Source organism: Glycine soja, chromosome 5 (genome assembly GCF_004193775.1).
Source record: "Glycine soja cultivar W05 chromosome 5, ASM419377v2, whole genome shotgun sequence".
In the NCBI taxonomy this organism is placed as follows: Eukaryota; Viridiplantae; Streptophyta; class Magnoliopsida; order Fabales; family Fabaceae; genus Glycine; species Glycine soja.
Window position 1 is genome coordinate 39,637,558 of NC_041006.1, and position 17,529 is coordinate 39,655,086.

Genomic DNA, 17,529 nt, shown 5'->3' on the forward strand with positions numbered 1-17,529 from the left:
TTTTTTTTCATTTTCAAAGAAAATAAAAAATAAGAGTAAAATTATGTTTGCTTAAAATTTAAAAAATATTTCATATAAAAATATTTTGCTGAAAATAACAAATCAATATTTTCAGTATTATATGAATAAGTAAAAATATGGTGAAATCTTATAGTACTTTTTTTTATACATGTTTTTTAAATGTTGAAAATTTGAAAATGAAAATAAAAAGTGTCACCTAAAAATTTCAATAATTATGTAAAATATATGAGACAAACTTTGACAAATTATTTTATAACTTTTCGTTGAATAATATTTTTTTTTAAAATTCACCACTGAACTAAAAGTTCCTTTTACATATGTAAATTTTCATATTAATTTAAAATCATTTGTTAGCTTGTTGATAAGATTTAAATTGATATAATATAAATATTTAAAAATATACTAAATATGGATTATTTGATTATATTCTTATTGTTATTAAAGTTTGACAAAATTTAAAACAAACGATATTAATAATATGTAAACATAATTTAACGGTTTGATTAATAAAATTATATTTCATATCAAGTTATAAAAATAATTTAATAATTATCAAATTTATACCAATGTAACTTGATCTTTTATTGATATATATATATATATATATATATATATATATATATATATATATATATATATATATATATATAATTTTATTGGAATGAATTGATAGTGTGATTTGTTTTTACCATTATTCAATGGATTACTATCACAGTTTAAATTTAACTTTTGTAATAATTACTTCAAAAAAAATCTAGAATGATTTCCAACTTAGTAGCGTATGCAGAAATGAAATTTGTTTAATTTACTCCACTTAATAATTTTTTACACACATTACATTTCATTAATTTAGCTATTAATTTAATAAAACCAATAAGTAGATCAAATATATAAATAATTTGAAAATCATTTAATATTTCCTCAACCATTTTCTTAATGTATACTATACTTTTATCGTATAAGCACATTAAACTTAATGATTCTTCGAGAATTTGATCACGCTATCCATATGTCCCAGGGAGCACCACGGGCAACATCATGAAGTGTTGTTTCTTTTTCCAGTTTTAAAAAATTTCGCATGGGATGACACAAAATGGTACCACTTTATTGTTTGTATCTTAGAGGAGGATCCCATTTTAATCTCTCGAATAAAAATCTTATCCAAAAAGGACTTCACCGTTTGATTTTTCGGATTAAGGGGCATGTATAATTGTATTATAATTCAGAATAGCCGTACTCACTCGTGACACACACACACACACACACACACACATATATATATATATATATATATATATATATATATATATATATATTGTGATTGTCATAAATTCTGTTGTATGATTCCTCAAAACAAAAAATTACATATTATCTTAATTTTAATTAATAAAAGTCGGTATACAATAAAGTATTTTTATGGTATAAAACATTTAAATATAAAAAATGGTGGAACTTCATTTTCGTCATTCAATGAAAATTAAAAGTCAGATATTTTATTGGTTGGCCGTGAATTTTTTTTATGATGATTAATTACTGTTACATGAAACGGAGTCAAGACAAGATTTGTAACAATAGGAAAAAATCAAGGTTAAAAGTGGGAGAGAGTAGAGTATTTGGTACACTGGAGAGACATACGTCACATGGAGGTGGGTGACGGGGTAATATGACGTACTCTACGTCGGCTCACAAGTCACAACCCATGATTGGAATCAAAAAAGAGAAACTTCATCCTTCATAATAAAACATACAATGAAAAATACTAACAAAATAAACACGCTTTCGCCTCCAACTTGCTCTTCCTTTCCCTTGCTTCTACCTCTAGGATCTACATACTTGTAGGAGCCTAGTAAAATCTATAAACAATAATGAAATAAAAATTTTTTCAATTTGGTACCACTACACTACACTACTTTTTCTAATTGAAAACTAGTAATGGATCCTACAAATTAATTTAGCACACAATTTACCATTGTTATTTAAAATAGGAAGTACAAGATTCCATTCAAAGATTTAAAAAATAAATAAATTGTACTTCCTACCTTTCTCATGCATATGAGTTGAGATTCCAATTTTTTTTTTTTTTTTTTTGGTACTGAACAACTAATTGAATAACTAGAACTAAATAAAACTACCTTATTGCAATTCGAGTTTTTACTGACAACTAAACAAAACTGTATCTGATATTTTCTGGTTCTATCAGTTTTCATTAATAAAAATAGAAAAATGAATGTTTGCTGTAAAGCCATTCCAGGTCCGGCACGTGGAAACGGTAAGGCCAGCGCACAATCACCAATGTCGATTTTCATCTTTCTGGATATGCACTTGTACTACTCTTGGAAAAATGTTATTTATTCACGTTCAAAAAGATAAAAATAAATCTTAGAACATTACTCAAGGAATTATAAAAAAAAAAATCCTATGATAGAGATAATAAAAGAACATAGGAAAATAAGTAACACAATTTTATAATTTTACATATTTTAACAAAATATATATTTTTTTAGTTTTTTAATTAACATTTATGTAAAAATAATAGCATAGAGAGTAAGATGTACTAGTAGTAAATAAAAATGAAAATATTATGACGTAAGAAAGTAAATATAGGAAATTGTAATTGAAGTGAAGTGGTCCCTGTAGGCTGTAGAGATAACAAGTGAAGAAGAAGGGTGGGTCCATAGAAGAGAGAAGAGAGAAGAGGAACACGGGTTATACTTAAAATAAAAACACGGTGTTTTGACAGATCCACTGACTTAATAATTAGTCTTGTGTGTCTAACGGGTGTGTCCCCTTTCTCCCATTCTTCACATCATTAGAATGCCGGCTTGGTGGAATAGAAAGTGGAGCAAGAGCAAGGAGGAGGATGAGGAGGATGAGCCACGTGCCGGTTTTCACTTGAATTTTATGAAATCTCCGGTTTCTGTTACATCGTCTAAGAGCAAGAGTAAGACCACGACGCCGACGCCGATGAAGAAGAAGAAGAAGCCCAAGAGCTTCGACGAGAAGGTGGAGGGTGTTCCCTTGCCTCGTCCGGCGCATAGTCACGCCGATCCTCTTGGATCTGTTTCGGTGTCGGGGGGTTCCAGCGTCAGCTCCTCCACCTCCTTCGACGATCATCCAATTTCGTCTCCCAACACCAACCCCAACCCCAACAGGTTCTACCCAATCATTCTCTGCATAAACTGCACTCATTCCTTTTCCTTTCTCTCTCCACTGCCTTTTTCCTTCTTTTCCCTTTTTTCTATCACCGGCTTTGTGCATTGGATTGTTTCTGTTCTTTCTTGTCTGTGACTGAAAAGCTACACTTTATTCCTAGTTTGATTATAAAAATTGTTAATAGATAGCAAGTTACTACCTAGCTCCTCCTCTGCCTAATTTCTGCTTTAGATTTCTTTGTTTTTTTATGAGGGCTTTAAAAATTGTGGTAGATCGTTGCAACTATAAGGTTTTTGGTGTGTCGCATTTATCCACAAATTTCCTGCAATATCAAGGAATCCTGCAGGAAATTACAGACAAATGCGGCTGATGTCGTCACGAAGAGGCCAAATTCCTTGACCTCGCGAATGAAATCATGGTTGTGGACCATTTTTGAAACCTTGTTTTTTAGGAATTGTATTCTAGGGTATGTGACTGTGATACATGGTTGAGATTATAATTTGTAATTCTTTGTGCTGATCGTGTAAGGAACAGAAAGAATATGGAGTGCTTAGGGTGCTTTTCCAATCTGGTGCTGAACTAATCCATGTTATTTGTTTAACATGCAGAGGACATGATGAGGTTAGGGTCAATGTAAGGTCAAAAAGTCCGGGTCCTGGGTCAAGAGGACCTACCAGTCCTACCTCACCGCTTCATCAAAGGTTGAATAATTTGAGCCTTGACTCTCCTACGGGGAGTCAGTGTCATCCATTACCTCTTCCACCTGGCTCTCCAACTAGTCCTTCTTCTGTGCTTTCCAACGCACGAGCAAATGGACATTTGGAAAATGCTACTAGCAATGTGTCCAAGTGGAGAAAAGGAAAGCTTCTAGGACGGGGAACATTTGGGCATGTATATCTGGGATTCAATAGGTAACTATTATCTAACAAACTATGAAGTGCTGTTAAAATCTATTCCTTTGACTTTCAAATCAACAGTTATAGTTCTGCACTGTATCCTGCAAAGTGCATTTCTCACTTTAGAGGAGCCAAATCCTAAGAACTAAATATTGCAGTAGTAATTGTCATTGGAAATAACAAATCTGACATTAAAGAGCAACAATATTTACATAGTTATTTCATCATTATTCTTTCAGATTGTGTATTCGCCTCAATGTCTATATTCTGGACAGATTACTGAAACCATTTCTTTTCCGCTTCCTATGTTTGACAGTGAAAATGGACAAATGTGTGCAATAAAAGAGGTCAAGGTTGTCTCTGATGATCAAACATCAAAAGAGTGCCTCAAACAACTTAACCAGGTCATTCTGACATTTCCTAAGAAGATTTATACATGATGCTCCAACACATAGTACTTTTGCAGCTCTTCTTTGTGCTGTTGCATTGGAGTTTGCTTTAATATGTCCAATTATGATTTTATAGTCCATAATGTTATAACATATTCTCTATTTGATTACAGGAGATAAATTTGCTAAATCAGCTTTCACACCCTAATATTGTTCAATACCATGGGAGTGAACTGGTATGCTAGAATAATACCATTTTAACCATATTTTAACTGTGCACACTCAAAAGAGAAATTGAAGAATTTCCATCATCATGTATATAACTAATATATATCCATGTTTTCAGGTAGAAGAATCACTTTCTGTATATTTGGAATATGTCTCTGGTGGTTCTATCCATAAATTACTTCAGGAGTATGGTTCATTTAAGGAGCCTGTTATTCAAAATTATACCAGACAGATTGTCTCTGGACTTGCCTATCTGCATGGAAGAAATACAGTACACAGGTATTTTGATTATTCCTACGCAATCTTTAACGTGGCATTTAGTCTTATTTATTCTTTCATATTGTCATCGTGGTTTTCTTTTGGCAGGGATATTAAAGGGGCGAACATACTAGTTGATCCTAATGGTGAAATCAAACTGGCAGACTTTGGAATGGCTAAACATGTATGTTCATCTTATCCTGTAAACAACAAATTGCTCCTAGCTCACTTCAGAAGTAAACTATATATATTATTTCATTAGAAAAATAGTTAACATCACACGTGATGTAAAATTAGGTGATAGTTGTTACTTAAAAGTATTTCTTTTGCTCATTGTTAAAAGTAGCAATCCTACTGATTCCTAGTAACAGAGAGACATCTCCTCCTCTCGGATGCGGATGCTCTGTCATACTTTGTGCATTCCCAGTCTGTCACATAGAGCTGGAGAGCCGGCACATCACACGTACGACTCTCATGCATGCAGGATGCATTCCTCTCATTCAATCACAATCTCTGTCTCTCTTCAGTGTTTTAAATTTGATTAGATTTTACTGCTACAAAGAAAATGCGACCTAGAGAGCTAAAAAAAATGATTTTGTATTTTGATTGGTTTCTGATGCATTGTCTCTGACATTTTATGCTTCTGAACCAGATAAATTCTTCTGCCTCAATGCTTTCATTCAAAGGAAGTCCATACTGGATGGCACCTGAGGTAAATTTTTTTTTCTTTTCTTCTGCAATATTGAAATTTCTTTTAAAAGTGAGCATATTTTTCTTTCCTCTTCCACTTCTTTCTCACCATAATTACTGGATAATGATATTCTCTTTTTTAGGTTGTAATGAATACAAATGGCTATAGTCTTCCAGTTGATATATGGAGCTTGGGATGCACAATTATTGAAATGGCAACATCAAAACCTCCATGGAATCAGTATGAAGGGGTGAGATATTGGATACTTCAGAACTAGCTTTTACTTGCATAACCCTGTTTGGTGAATATGAATGACTAAAATTGTTTTTATGTTGGATTGAACAGGTAGCTGCCATATTTAAAATTGGGAACAGCAAAGATATGCCTGAAATCCCCGAGCATCTTTCGAACGATGCAAAAAATTTCATCAAGCTATGCTTACAAAGAGACCCATTAGCTCGCCCGACAGCCCATAAGTTACTAGACCACCCCTTCATTCGAGATCAATCGGCAACAAAAGCTGCAAATGTCAGCATAACCAGAGATGCTTTTCCTTGCATGTTTGATGGAAGCCGGACACCGGTATATATTATATATATATATATATATATATTTATTTATTTATTTATTTTTGAAAAGTCATGTTACTTCTTACATGATAGTTCCTAACATGCTGCAATTGTCCTGAAGTTTGAATGACTCAAGATGTTATAAAGTACTTGATAACATACAAAGATGATGTACACACTGGATATCAATAGACTTTGTTATGATCTATATGCCAAATCACTATGATTCAATGTCAGTATATCATTGACGGCAGAAGAATAGAAAAAACAATGCCAAATCATGCAATTGTTTTTTCAGTTATTTATGTAGATGCATTATGTAGTCCATCTCGTATATATTATTATTAAACTGCAAAGTGAGGTGGTATACAAGAACCATTAGTGGAAATTTGGTGTGATTTGTTTGGTTGTAACTATAGATTAGATAGATGTTACACACAAATACTGTGTTACTGTGAAGAAAATAAAAAAAACAGTGAATGTTTGTCACATGTATGAATTGGTTGTCGGTTATGAACCTTCACATAATTAGTCGTCCACGCTCCACATCATTTTTTTTTTGCAAGGCAAAAGAAAATGAACATATAAATTGTTAGCACTGGATTTGTGACACAAGATGTGGCATGGCCTCCAGGCTATGAAATGTGAATATAAAATGATTTACGAGCTACTAGTGGTCCACTTCATTGTTATGTTTCTTTATAATAACTTACAAGATTACATGCATTTCCTTTGGAATTCGATGCTCTAGCTGCTTTTGGTTGTTGTTGGCTTGTTGCAACTTGCAATGTATATCACATGTATCACTTAAAATTCACATAGCAGAAATGCCAGAAAAAGTTAAAGTTGGACAATAAACAAAGAAGGAAGCCACAACCTAGTTTTGAGTAAAAAGGGAAAAATATGAATATACCATTGTAGTGGAGCATATATTATAGAGGGCTTAATGTTGTCAGAATTATGTGGAGTAAGGATTTTTCTGTATAAACTAGTTATGATTTTTAAGTTTCATTTTGGTGTTTTCTGACTTTGTTGTGTCAATTTGTTCAATTTTTGTAAAATTTAAAGCATGATACTAGACATACACCAAGTCCCTTTGGAACTACTTGATCCTGGGATCGAATCCCAACCAGGACACTTTTTCTTGTATGTTAGCCTACCTGCCTTCCTATAACAACAGATCTCAGACCTGTTTCTAACAAAAACAAAATAACGATGACACATTTAATGCACATATTTCTCGCACTGAATGATGTGGTTTCAAAGTTGAACTTTCTAATTAGTTGTTTCTATTGCTAATGTTGAGCTGGAGTTAACTTTTTCATCATTTTTATCTGTTTGCAGCCTGTGTTAGAGTCCCATTCCAACCGAACAAGTATAACTTCTCTTGATGGAGATTTTGCATCAAAGCCAGCTCTTGCAGCACCACGAGCATTAAGGAGTCCTAGGTAAAATATCCTCCTGTTGTTAGTCTCATGAACGAATTGCATCTATGTTATTACTTATTTGGACTCACATCCTTTTGTAATTCTCTTGTTCAGAGATAACACAAGAATGATCACATCTTTACCAGTATCTCCCTCTTCAAGTCCATTGCGACGGTATGGGCCAACGCATCAGAGCTGTTTTTTCTCTCCTCCTCATCCAGCTTACACAATAATGGGACAAAGTAGTTACACTTTGAATGACATATCATCATATCCAATGACATCAAATGCCACGTTTGCTCTTGATCCTTGGCATGAAACATCTCGATACAGAGCCAATACACCACCTGGTGGATCTCCAAGAATGAGACTCATTTGAGTTGAGATTGTAAATAGCTATAGAACTAAAATATTACCACGTCTCCCCAGCATACCTCGTGGTCTGTGGTTGAACTTCAATCTGGACTCTGAAACACAAACTATCCTAAATATTCTGCGGGTCCATTCTTTATACTTGAGAACCAGATGACGGAAGAAATGATTCTGGCCCTATGCTCTCGGTGCATTGCATTGGGGAGACCATGCTGCTTGTAACAATTTCTTGATTATTGTAAATGCAATGTGCTCACTGTGTTTGTAGTAACAATTATGTTGTATAATGATAGTTCATGGCAGGATAAAAAATAAAAATAAAAAGTAATTTTTATAGCCACTCTTTCCATTTTGAATCAGAAATTCTATTTGAGATTAGATAGGGAAGGGAAATCTATCAGAGCCGGCCTAGTAGCGAGGGGTTAGAATAGTTTGTACAAGATTTCGTTACCATTTTTTGTATACCAAAAGAAAGATACTGTACAGGAGCGTGAACAATTGGCTAAATTGCATAATGGAGTCATAAGTGTTTGGTTCACTTTCATATGAAACTTGAGGTAGAAGTTGCTTGGGTTGGCTCACATTGAGAGAAAAAAAAAACTTCCACTAACCTTTTTGAGCTTGATTTTGTTTCATGTAACTAATGTTCTCTAATGTCATTATATTTGGTTTAATATGAAAAATCTCTCGGAAATAGAAAAGTTGATCATGCCTCTTAAGGTCATATCCCTCGGATTTTTTTTTTCTCTTTTGCATCACGGTAGTTGTTGACTAAGTGTCAGAGATAGAACTTTTTTTTCGATCATGTTATAATTAGATTTTTTTTAATTTTATTATAGTTAAGCTTATCTAGTGTTACTTCTGCCATCAGTTCAATGCTAAGTATGATGTATCCAATTACCAAAGTATGTGAAAGGAAAGAGGGTTTCAATAAAACCTTTACCATTAAGAATATTTTAGGAGGAAAAAAAACATTATTTTGGATCTTGCTAATGAGTGTACTAATGATATTAGTGAAAGAATCAATGAATAAAAAATTATTAAAAAGATAGTAATTGATAATATAATTAAAAATATAGGTATTTTGAAGAGAAGTTAGGTTTAATTAGAAGTATATATAATCATCTTGCTTAATTTTATTATAATTATATTTAATATACTGCTGAATATTTAAAAATTGATAATTTATCTATGTATATGTATTTTACAAAAACACTAAATTTTTTTGGTAAGTTAAAAAAATATAAATATCAAAAGTATATAACTTTTAAATAATTCGGTGTAAGGAAGGGGTTTAAAGTAGTAGAGATAATGTCTGCTTCTTATTTCTGTTTTTTGGGTTTTTAGAAAATAGTGTGATTTTAATTTCAGTGATGCTTGTTGGTGAAGCAAATGCACAATAGTGGTTTTCTGAATCAGAAAGAGATACTCGGAAAAAGAAACTGCATCGCTCACGCACGCGTTAACATTACCACGTTCTTAGTTACAGCACTTCTGCTATCCTTTCGTCTTCAATTTCCCTTTGGATTTCATTCATTAGGTAATACACAAATGACAAATCTCTCTATATTTAATTTTAATAATATTTTTTTTTCTTAATGAAATGAAACCAATTTATATTCTTATTATTACTATTATTTTGTGGTTTTTTTTACGTGTGTGATTGATTCAGGTGAGTACGTACGATTACGATGGATTCGAGTTCGGGGCATCAAGAATTCGATTATTTGTTTAAGTTGTTGATGATTGGAGACTCTGGGGTTGGCAAGAGTAGTCTTCTTCTCAGTTTCACCTCCGATGCTTTTGAAGATCTCTCCCCCACTATTGGTCCTTTTCTCCTTTGATTTGTATATTAAGATAGATATTTATGCACCTTTGTCTCTTATTTGATTTGATCATGCCTCCTGCAGGTGTTGATTTTAAGGTCAAATATGTGACGATGGGGGGTAAAAAGCTGAAGCTTGCAATTTGGGATACTGGTATTCACTTTGTTGTTATTCCTTGCTTGATATCTTTGCCTATTATGGATACTGCTGAATGGTAGATATGACTGGCAGTCATGGAGGATTTTTACATTGTTATGGCGGTGGCAGCCAATACTAGATGTGATTGATTGTGCTTATTTTTTTCGATAATGCAGCTGGCCAGGAGAGGTTCAGAACACTGACGAATTCTTATTACCGAGGGGCACAAGGAATCATCATGGGCGAGTTTCTGTTCTCCATTTTTTGACTTGCCATCTTCCCCAATTGTACATTTATTGGATTAGGTGAAATGCCTTGAATGACAACCTGGACTAGAATGATATAATAATACAATTTAGTGTTCACGGATTTTTATTAAGCAGGCACTGCTTATGATGAATTCCTGTAAATTGAAATCTTTCCCCCTTGTTTCAGTTAAAGAACAGTAAGAAGTATGATTTTTAGTGTCTACACTATGAAATAACATATGTTTATGCATCACCATAATGGCCTTCTTTGGCATTTTTACTTGCTTTGAAATAAAACTTGAAATCAATACTCATTTACTTAAATTTGGATTTTAGCATTTCTTTTAAGGACAGATGTAAGCCATTTGGCTTTCTTTTAAAACTAAACATATTACCTTACTCGGGGGTAATCTAGTTTGTTCCGCTATTTGCATTGAGCTAGTTGGTTCCTTGCTGACAGGAGTTAACAGAAAAACTTTCCCATGCTAGGTTATGGAATTGTATGCTTATTCCATCCATCATTAAAGCTTTTTCAGTGCCTTGCTTAATCAAAGCATGTGGTTACTTGCACTTTAATTCTTATCTTAGTTCTTTTAGACTAATTCGCTGACCTCTTCTGTGAAACATGTGGTGACCTGATGATTCTGATTCCTAGCATACTGTATCTATATCTACTCTAATCAAATTCAATTTTTATTGATTTATTGTGAGAGTTGAATATCTTTGATGTTGCTTGGGAAAATTTTGCTTTGAGAGCTGGTATGAATATTAGTGAGTAATCCTGGATTCAGTTGGTTTGTTAGTGAATTGCTCTGCATCAAGTTGATCTGTAGTAATCCAAACTGGAATTTTCTTTCTCTTATTGGTTGGATTCACCACAAAATGGCTGCAATATCTGTATTAGATGCACTGTGTTTAATGGTCCTTGGAAACCAGGAGGTGGCCCTTCCAAGTTAATGTAGTGGTGAAATTTGACTTTGGATTAACTGCTAATTTTGTTCCTCTAACTGATGCAGTTTATGATGTAACCCGGCGAGATACATTTACAAATCTTTCTGAAATATGGGCAAAGGAAATAGACCTTTATTCAACTAATCAAGATTGCATCAAGATGCTTGTTGGAAACAAAGTAGACAAGGTATCTTTGTTTAAGAAGTTTACAATCATATGCTCCCCATTATATAGTGTAGGATGACCGTGCTTGAGTTGTTCAAAATCGATATGATTCCAGCATAAGTTTCTTCCTTCTTGAGACCTTGGATTCCTAATCAATTCAAATATTTAGGAAATTTTTACACAGAAAATACTACAAAATATCTTTTAACCAATTTATGTTTCATCTATAAAATATCTTTGAACCAAATTTTGTTCTTTTTTCATTTTAGAGGTTTGCTGCAAGGGTTGGGGTGACATCCTTTGCTGTTGTGTTCTGTTTATTGGAGTCATGGTGTTTTATGATGGGTTGTTAATACTGAGTTTTAATCAAAATATTCCTCCCTTCTATCTGTTATTGAACATAGTTTTTTTTTTCTTGTCTTCCATTAGGGTGTCAGCATGTCTTTGTAGAGAAGTTTCTATTGCAGATTTACAAAGGGATTTGAGAGCTCTTTTGATCTAAGGCACTTGTCTTTTGTTTCATTTGTCTGTTTTTGCTTCTGGTTCTTCTAGCATGTTTGGTTATCTTCCTTGAATTAATGATTAAAAAAAAGACTATTGGATATCATTAGAGGAAAGAATATTGAAATCTAACATAAAGAAGATAAGGAGGCAGGTTTGATTGCCGGCTTTTAGATGGTATTTACAGAAATACAGATCCGAAATTTCATGGACTCCATTTTGGTGGCTCAGCTATACAATTCTAGCTTCAACAATACCAAGTGTCTAGTCAGCTACATGTCCCATTTGTTTCTTGTTCTATCTTCTGCATCATATCGTAGCATGTTACTGAATTATTTTTTCTTGCATTCCATTGGGGCTTCGACATGCATAATGATGATATTTGTTTTTCAGGAGGGTGATAGAGTTGTGACAAAGAAAGAGGGAATAGACTTTGCCAGGGAATATGGTTGCCTATTTATTGAATGCAGTGCTAAAACTCGAGTTAACGTTCAGCAATGCTTCGAAGAGCTTGTTTTGAAGGTATGTTAAGCAACACATACCCATTTCCTAACACTTGGGCAGTAATTGGTGTGCTGCATACAATTCATTATGCATGTAATAAGGTTACTATCATAGTGATATTTAAAAGGCTATGGTAATTTTTTTTTTCCATACTCTTTGTGTGTGTGTGGTTTGAAACATGAAAATGTTTGATTTAGAAAATTAGCCTCTGCAGTCACATGAAAGGAGCTTTTTCACAAGTTAAATGGTTGACGATATTTAAGATATAATAGACAGAAGTTGAGAACTAGAGAAAATTTAGTTTAGGGGGCACATTGAAATGGATTGCATTTTTTGAATTGTGATAACCAATAGCTGATGATGACCATGGTATCGCTTTTTTTTTTTTTCCTTGGGTCTGTGCAGATTTTGGATACACCTAGCCTCATAGCCGAGGGCTCAAAGGGTGTTAAAAAGAACATTTTTAAGGAGAGGCCACCCCAGTCTGATGCATCCACAAGTAGTTGTTGCTGATTTGAAGAAAAGCTATTTCACTCAACAACCTGGATTTTAAGAATTGGATCTCCTAGAGAAGGGAGCTTCATCCATTTTCTGAACCTGAAAATATTTTGCTGGTTGTTTAGCATCAGAGAAAGCCATTTTATATTTTATTTTCAGGTTCCTGTTTTGGCTTGAGTTTTAGATGTAACATAATGTTGATGGTTGGTTGTCTAATTTCTTTTACCTTTTGGGTTTCTTGTTTGTCCGAGTTACATTTAATTTTGTATGTAGACGTTCATTTTTATTTTTTTTTAAATCGTGGATAGTTGGATACCATTTGATATAATGGTATAAAAAAAATTGACTGCTAAAGGGATCGAATTTAAAAATTAACTAATTCAAGCAATTTATTCTCCAAATGCTTTTCACTAATAATTTTCTCAAATAAAACGAGTAAAATTTGATTTTAATTGCAAGTTTAATAATAAATGGATTGGTGAATATTTGGTAATTTAAATATTAATATTTTTTAAAATACTTACAAATAAATCTCAATTAGATATATTATACCTCTCCATAATTTAAAGATTATTTGACTTGGATTTAGCCCTCCCGTGAAATACTTATGGAAATGGACCATTTTAGTACTACACCAGAAACTGCCCAAGTAACAACAACAATAATAAATAACAAAATTAAGAAGTATCTCGCATAAATTTTATAAATCTATAAATATTAAAAACTATAAATAATTTTTTTTTACTAATAATCAATAGAAATTTAGAATAAAACATGTTCATTTTAAAAAAAATGCATTTAAAAATTTGTGAAAATAAATTAAATCATTAAATTATATTTACAAATATTTCATGATACTTAACATTTATTGAATATAAAATAAGTATTATTTGGAATAACTAAAGACAATAAAAAGTCTCTTTTAAAGTTTTAATTAATTAAATCATTGACTAAAGAAAATATATTGATTAAGTTTGATAATAATAACAACAACAATAACAGATCATAACAGTAATTGTTTTTGTCAGTTAATTTATAATAACTTAAAATTGGAAAAATAATAATAATAATTTATGATTATTTTTTAAAGAAAATGAGCAATTTAATTAAAAAAAATCACAAGATGAAAGACGTAGTTATATATATATATATATATAATTTGGGAATCTAATAAAAAATATAAATAGTTCAGAGACATACTGATTAATTTAACTACTTTATAAAATACTAAATGTAATTTGTTTCTATTTTTGGTGAAGAAATAAAAAAAAAACAAAGAATTGCATGTTGTATTTTACAAGGTTAGTGGGATTTTAGATGTATTTCAATTATAAATAAATGCAATTGTTTGTTAACCAGTGAATATTTGATAAGGAGGTCCAAAATATCTCATCTAAATCTAACACATCCCTTAAAAAACACATGAGAATGTGAGGTAGCTGAACTCTGAACTGAAATCCTCAGCAGTTAGTTCAGTTATGGTTGCTGAGATTCCTTTCAAACACAAAAGAACCTCAGATTTTGGTTCCTAATTGACAACCATGGCGGGTGCGTGCAGAGCACCCATTTGCCATCTTCCTCCGCAGAAGCCCAAAACCAGAATCCAGAATTCTCACAGCAGAAGAGCTCAACTTCCAAATAGGCGTTTGTTCCTCTTCTCTCTGCCTCTCTCTAGTTTCCTTCTCCTTCCTGTTCCAAGCTTTGGTGATGGTAACAATGCAATCATTATTGATAAACTTCAAAGTGGGCCATCTTCATTTGCTGCCACAATGTATGACCCAGTAAGTGCGGCTGAAAGAGAAGCAAGTGCTTTGGTTTCAGAGAGAGTGTCTCAGGCAGTGGAGTTGCTGGAGAAAGGGAGGGAATTGCAGACTCAGGGTGACTTTAGTGGTGCTCTTGATTACTTTTCTAAGGTGATGATGTGCACTTATTTAGATATCTTATATTTCAGTAAACTTCCAAACTAGCCTTAACATTATATGGGTTAGGCCTTTTAGTTTTCAAGATTTTGAAAACTCTCCACTAATTTAACAAGTAATTTATTTTAGTCTTTTTTTAAAACTTTATTTTGCATTATCATTTTACACACTCAAAAATGTAAATGACATTTTTGAAAGATAGGAGCTAATATAGGGTTTCTAAAATTTTAAGGACTAAAATGACTAACTAGTATAATATTGATTATTAATCTGGGAGATTACTCCATTTAGGCTGTTACTTTTGAGTTTCAGAGTAGTGTAGGGATCTTAAGCTTTAATTTCCATGTAACTTTTGCTTACTAAAATTTGGTAATGGATTATTACGGGATTGGAAGCAGGGTAACACTCCATTCAATCTCAATATTGTGACGTACTTATAAGTTATAATAGATTGATTATCATGCAAAATTCATGCCAAGAATTGGGAACTTTAGTTTGAAACAAATGTAATATTGCTAAGTTAATGTGAGGTTTGATGTGCCTTCTTCCATCACCTACTAAAACTCAGTTAAGAACCTCAATGACAACCCCAGATTGGTCTTTAGTTCAGGACCTCATTATCAAACATCCTGTGAGAAATGATCGCCCAGTCCACTAACATTGGACCCCTATTCCTTAAAATTCCAAAAGCAAGAGCAGGACTTAAATCTTCACCATATTACTCTCATTAACTGTTAGGTCAGCCACTTTCCTTCTCTTAGCTAGGTCTATGAGAATTTTGAAGTCATTATAGGAGTTCAGTTTCCACCAGAAGTTATCAGATCTGCAATACTTTCCGGTGTGTGACCTTTTGAGGTATTGGTAGTAGAGGTATATATAGTGGGTACATTTTGATACACTACTAATAATTACATAGTTCTTGGAGAGGTAACTAGTACCAGTGTCATTTTATAGTAGATAGTACTATCTAATATAACAAGATGTAGGAAGTTCAAAAGAAAGAAAGTGAAGACACCCCCTTCCTTCTAACTGAAGAGCCTAACAACCCCATTCTGAGCCAAGAGTGTGTAACGCCTAGACCTAACACCCCAACCCAACTAGCTTGTCATTCAAATCAAGCTCGCACACCCAATGCCTCTGGTGAATGTTCAATTACATTACATCTAACAATAACAACACCTTGTGGTTGACCTTGAGGTCCTCATTCCATGCCTGCGTCATGAATGCACAGTTCACTAAATGCAAGCAATGGTTTCCATCCTTTTTTTGCCTCTGGTTCTCCCGACTTTTACATGAACCCAATGCATGCTTGTCTACAGATTTGTAGAGAACTGGAGGGAACCAATTTGCAAAATTACCTCGAATTGGTATCGCAGTTCGTTGGGATGAGGAGCAAATTATGCTTCCATGGTTTTCACTCATCAACCTTGCAGCTTCCTTCAGCTAATTTATATTTGTTAACTCAACCTTAGCTATTTCAGCTTATAAGGGGGGAAAAGCTGAGCTATTTCATGGCAACTAATGTCACATTCCAAGTGTCAATGAGTTTATTCTCATATTCCGTGGTTTAATCATCTGACTGATGCTGTAATGGGGTACATATGCCTACCTGTCTTTTCAGGTTATTGAAAGCTACAAAGACTTAGCATTCTCAGAATATGCAAGGGTAGGAAGAGCATTGGCCCTATATGAAGTTGGTGACAGAGAAGAAGCAATTGCAGAGATGGAAGACGTTTCAATATCTCTAAAAGGGTATCCAGGTATATTCATAGAATTCTTGCACTCCATGATCATGCTGCAAAAGGAAAACTTTCACTTTTATCTAATTCTACATTTTTTCACCCAAGCAGAAATACATGCAGCTCTTGCAGCAGCCTTATATGCAGATAAGCACGCCACTTTGCTTGCTGAAAACCAGTTTGCCATTGCAACTCTTCTTGATCCCCATTTTACAGACCTTTCATATGTCAGAGACACAAAGCACTGGCCTCCAAGTTTGATCAGTTCTCTGCAGCACTTCATCACACTATCTTAAGACCTCACAGGATATTTATACGTTTTGTTTATCCCATACTAAGCAGTGCTAGCTATATGACGACTTCGTAAGTTTATGACTTCAAATATTTAACTTTGTTTATTTGTTTAAGTTTTTCAATTTTAACTCTTTTGGTTATGAAATGTAAATTAACAGCGATATAAATTCTCTCTCTTTGTCTTTCAATGTTTTGCACAGGAAGGTATCTCTCAAAATTTGTGACAATGTTTCCAATTCAGAAGCTAGATTGCTCAACTCTAACACTAAATTGATGTAATATTGAAATAAGCTTTCAATCGAAAATTTTGTGCTTGTATGAATTCTAAGCCATTCAGGGAGTGTTAATAAGGTATCATCTCCTTTTTTCCCCCTTTTTCGCTGCTAACTGACCTTGAAACGTGATTGAAATGAACATCGATGATAAACCCTTCCACCTTTTTCTTATGTTAAATAACTTTCTTTGATGTTGAATAAGCCATGGTATTTGTCCTCTTGGCTTCTTCCCTAATTAATGTCTACTCACATTAAGAAAACTGCCTTAAGGGTACAGATCATCCCGTTCTAGTAATTATAGTTAGGTTTATTGTCTGCATGAAATTCTTTATATTATCATCTAATGATAAGTCAGAGACATTATTTCAAATGTTAGATATAATGATTCTGATTTATCAAATTTATTTGCTTATAAAAAAAATATCAAATTTATTTAATATAAAAGGCTTGATACTAAATCAAAATAG

The 17,529-nt window shown here is 33.1% G+C and overlaps 3 protein-coding genes across 4 annotated transcripts; all 3 read left to right on the top strand.

Moving 5' to 3' along the window:
- The first annotated feature begins 2,768 nt into the window (after window positions 1–2,768).
- On the top strand, window positions 2,769–8,351 carry LOC114413225 (mitogen-activated protein kinase kinase kinase 3-like). Its single transcript, XM_028377493.1, has 11 exons — window positions 2,769–3,173; window positions 3,783–4,085; window positions 4,387–4,474; window positions 4,633–4,695; window positions 4,806–4,966; window positions 5,054–5,129; window positions 5,598–5,657; window positions 5,779–5,886; window positions 5,982–6,218; window positions 7,550–7,653; window positions 7,747–8,351. The coding sequence occupies exons 1-11, from the start codon at window positions 2,836–2,838 to the stop codon at window positions 8,009–8,011; spliced, it is 1,803 nt and encodes a 600-aa protein (XP_028233294.1). The 5' UTR covers window positions 2,769–2,835; the 3' UTR covers window positions 8,012–8,351.
- A 989-nt stretch (window positions 8,352–9,340) lies between these two features.
- Window positions 9,341–13,133, top strand: LOC114413226 (ras-related protein RABC1-like). The gene is made up of 7 exons (XM_028377494.1): window positions 9,341–9,544; window positions 9,677–9,831; window positions 9,915–9,983; window positions 10,145–10,210; window positions 11,233–11,354; window positions 12,227–12,355; window positions 12,743–13,133. The coding sequence occupies exons 2-7, from the start codon at window positions 9,696–9,698 to the stop codon at window positions 12,848–12,850; spliced, it is 630 nt and encodes a 209-aa protein (XP_028233295.1). The 5' UTR covers window positions 9,341–9,544; window positions 9,677–9,695; the 3' UTR covers window positions 12,851–13,133.
- Window positions 13,134–14,195: 1,062 nt separating this feature from the next.
- Window positions 14,196–17,240, top strand: LOC114413227. 2 transcript variants are annotated; one of them, XR_003666880.1, is made up of 4 exons: window positions 14,196–14,748; window positions 16,376–16,514; window positions 16,605–16,856; window positions 16,988–17,240. XR_003666880.1 is itself a non-coding variant. In XM_028377495.1 (3 exons), exons 1-3 carry the CDS (start codon window positions 14,377–14,379, stop codon window positions 16,787–16,789), a joined length of 696 nt encoding a protein of 231 aa, XP_028233296.1. In that variant the 5' UTR covers window positions 14,196–14,376; the 3' UTR covers window positions 16,790–16,975. The 2 variants fall into 2 exon arrangements, 1 of the variants encoding a protein (XP_028233296.1); XM_028377495.1 differs by lacking the exon at window positions 16,988–17,240 and having other exon boundaries at window positions 16,605–16,975.
- The last annotated feature ends 289 nt before the right edge of the window (window positions 17,241–17,529 follow it).

Excerpts from the sequence above, each read along its gene's own strand:
- LOC114413225 (XM_028377493.1), top strand. The coding sequence starts at position 2,836 with ATGCCGGCTTGGTGGAATAGAAAGTGGAGCAAGAGCAAGGAGGAGGAT. Across the intron at positions 3,174-3,782 it reads ACCAACCCCAACCCCAACAG|AGGACATGATGAGGTTAGGG; the intron begins GTTCTACCCAAT and ends TTTAACATGCAG. Across the intron at positions 4,967-5,053 it reads GGAAGAAATACAGTACACAG|GGATATTAAAGGGGCGAACA; the intron begins GTATTTTGATTA and ends TTCTTTTGGCAG.
- LOC114413226 (XM_028377494.1), top strand. The coding sequence starts at position 9,696 with ATGGATTCGAGTTCGGGGCATCAAGAATTCGATTATTTGTTTAAGTTG. Across the intron at positions 9,984-10,144 it reads GCTTGCAATTTGGGATACTG|CTGGCCAGGAGAGGTTCAGA; the intron begins GTATTCACTTTG and ends TCGATAATGCAG. Across the intron at positions 10,211-11,232 it reads GGCACAAGGAATCATCATGG|TTTATGATGTAACCCGGCGA; the intron begins GCGAGTTTCTGT and ends TAACTGATGCAG.
- LOC114413227 (XM_028377495.1), top strand. The coding sequence starts at position 14,377 with ATGGCGGGTGCGTGCAGAGCACCCATTTGCCATCTTCCTCCGCAGAAG. Across the intron at positions 14,749-16,375 it reads CTCTTGATTACTTTTCTAAG|GTTATTGAAAGCTACAAAGA; the intron begins GTGATGATGTGC and ends CTGTCTTTTCAG. Across the intron at positions 16,515-16,604 it reads ATCTCTAAAAGGGTATCCAG|AAATACATGCAGCTCTTGCA; the intron begins GTATATTCATAG and ends TCACCCAAGCAG.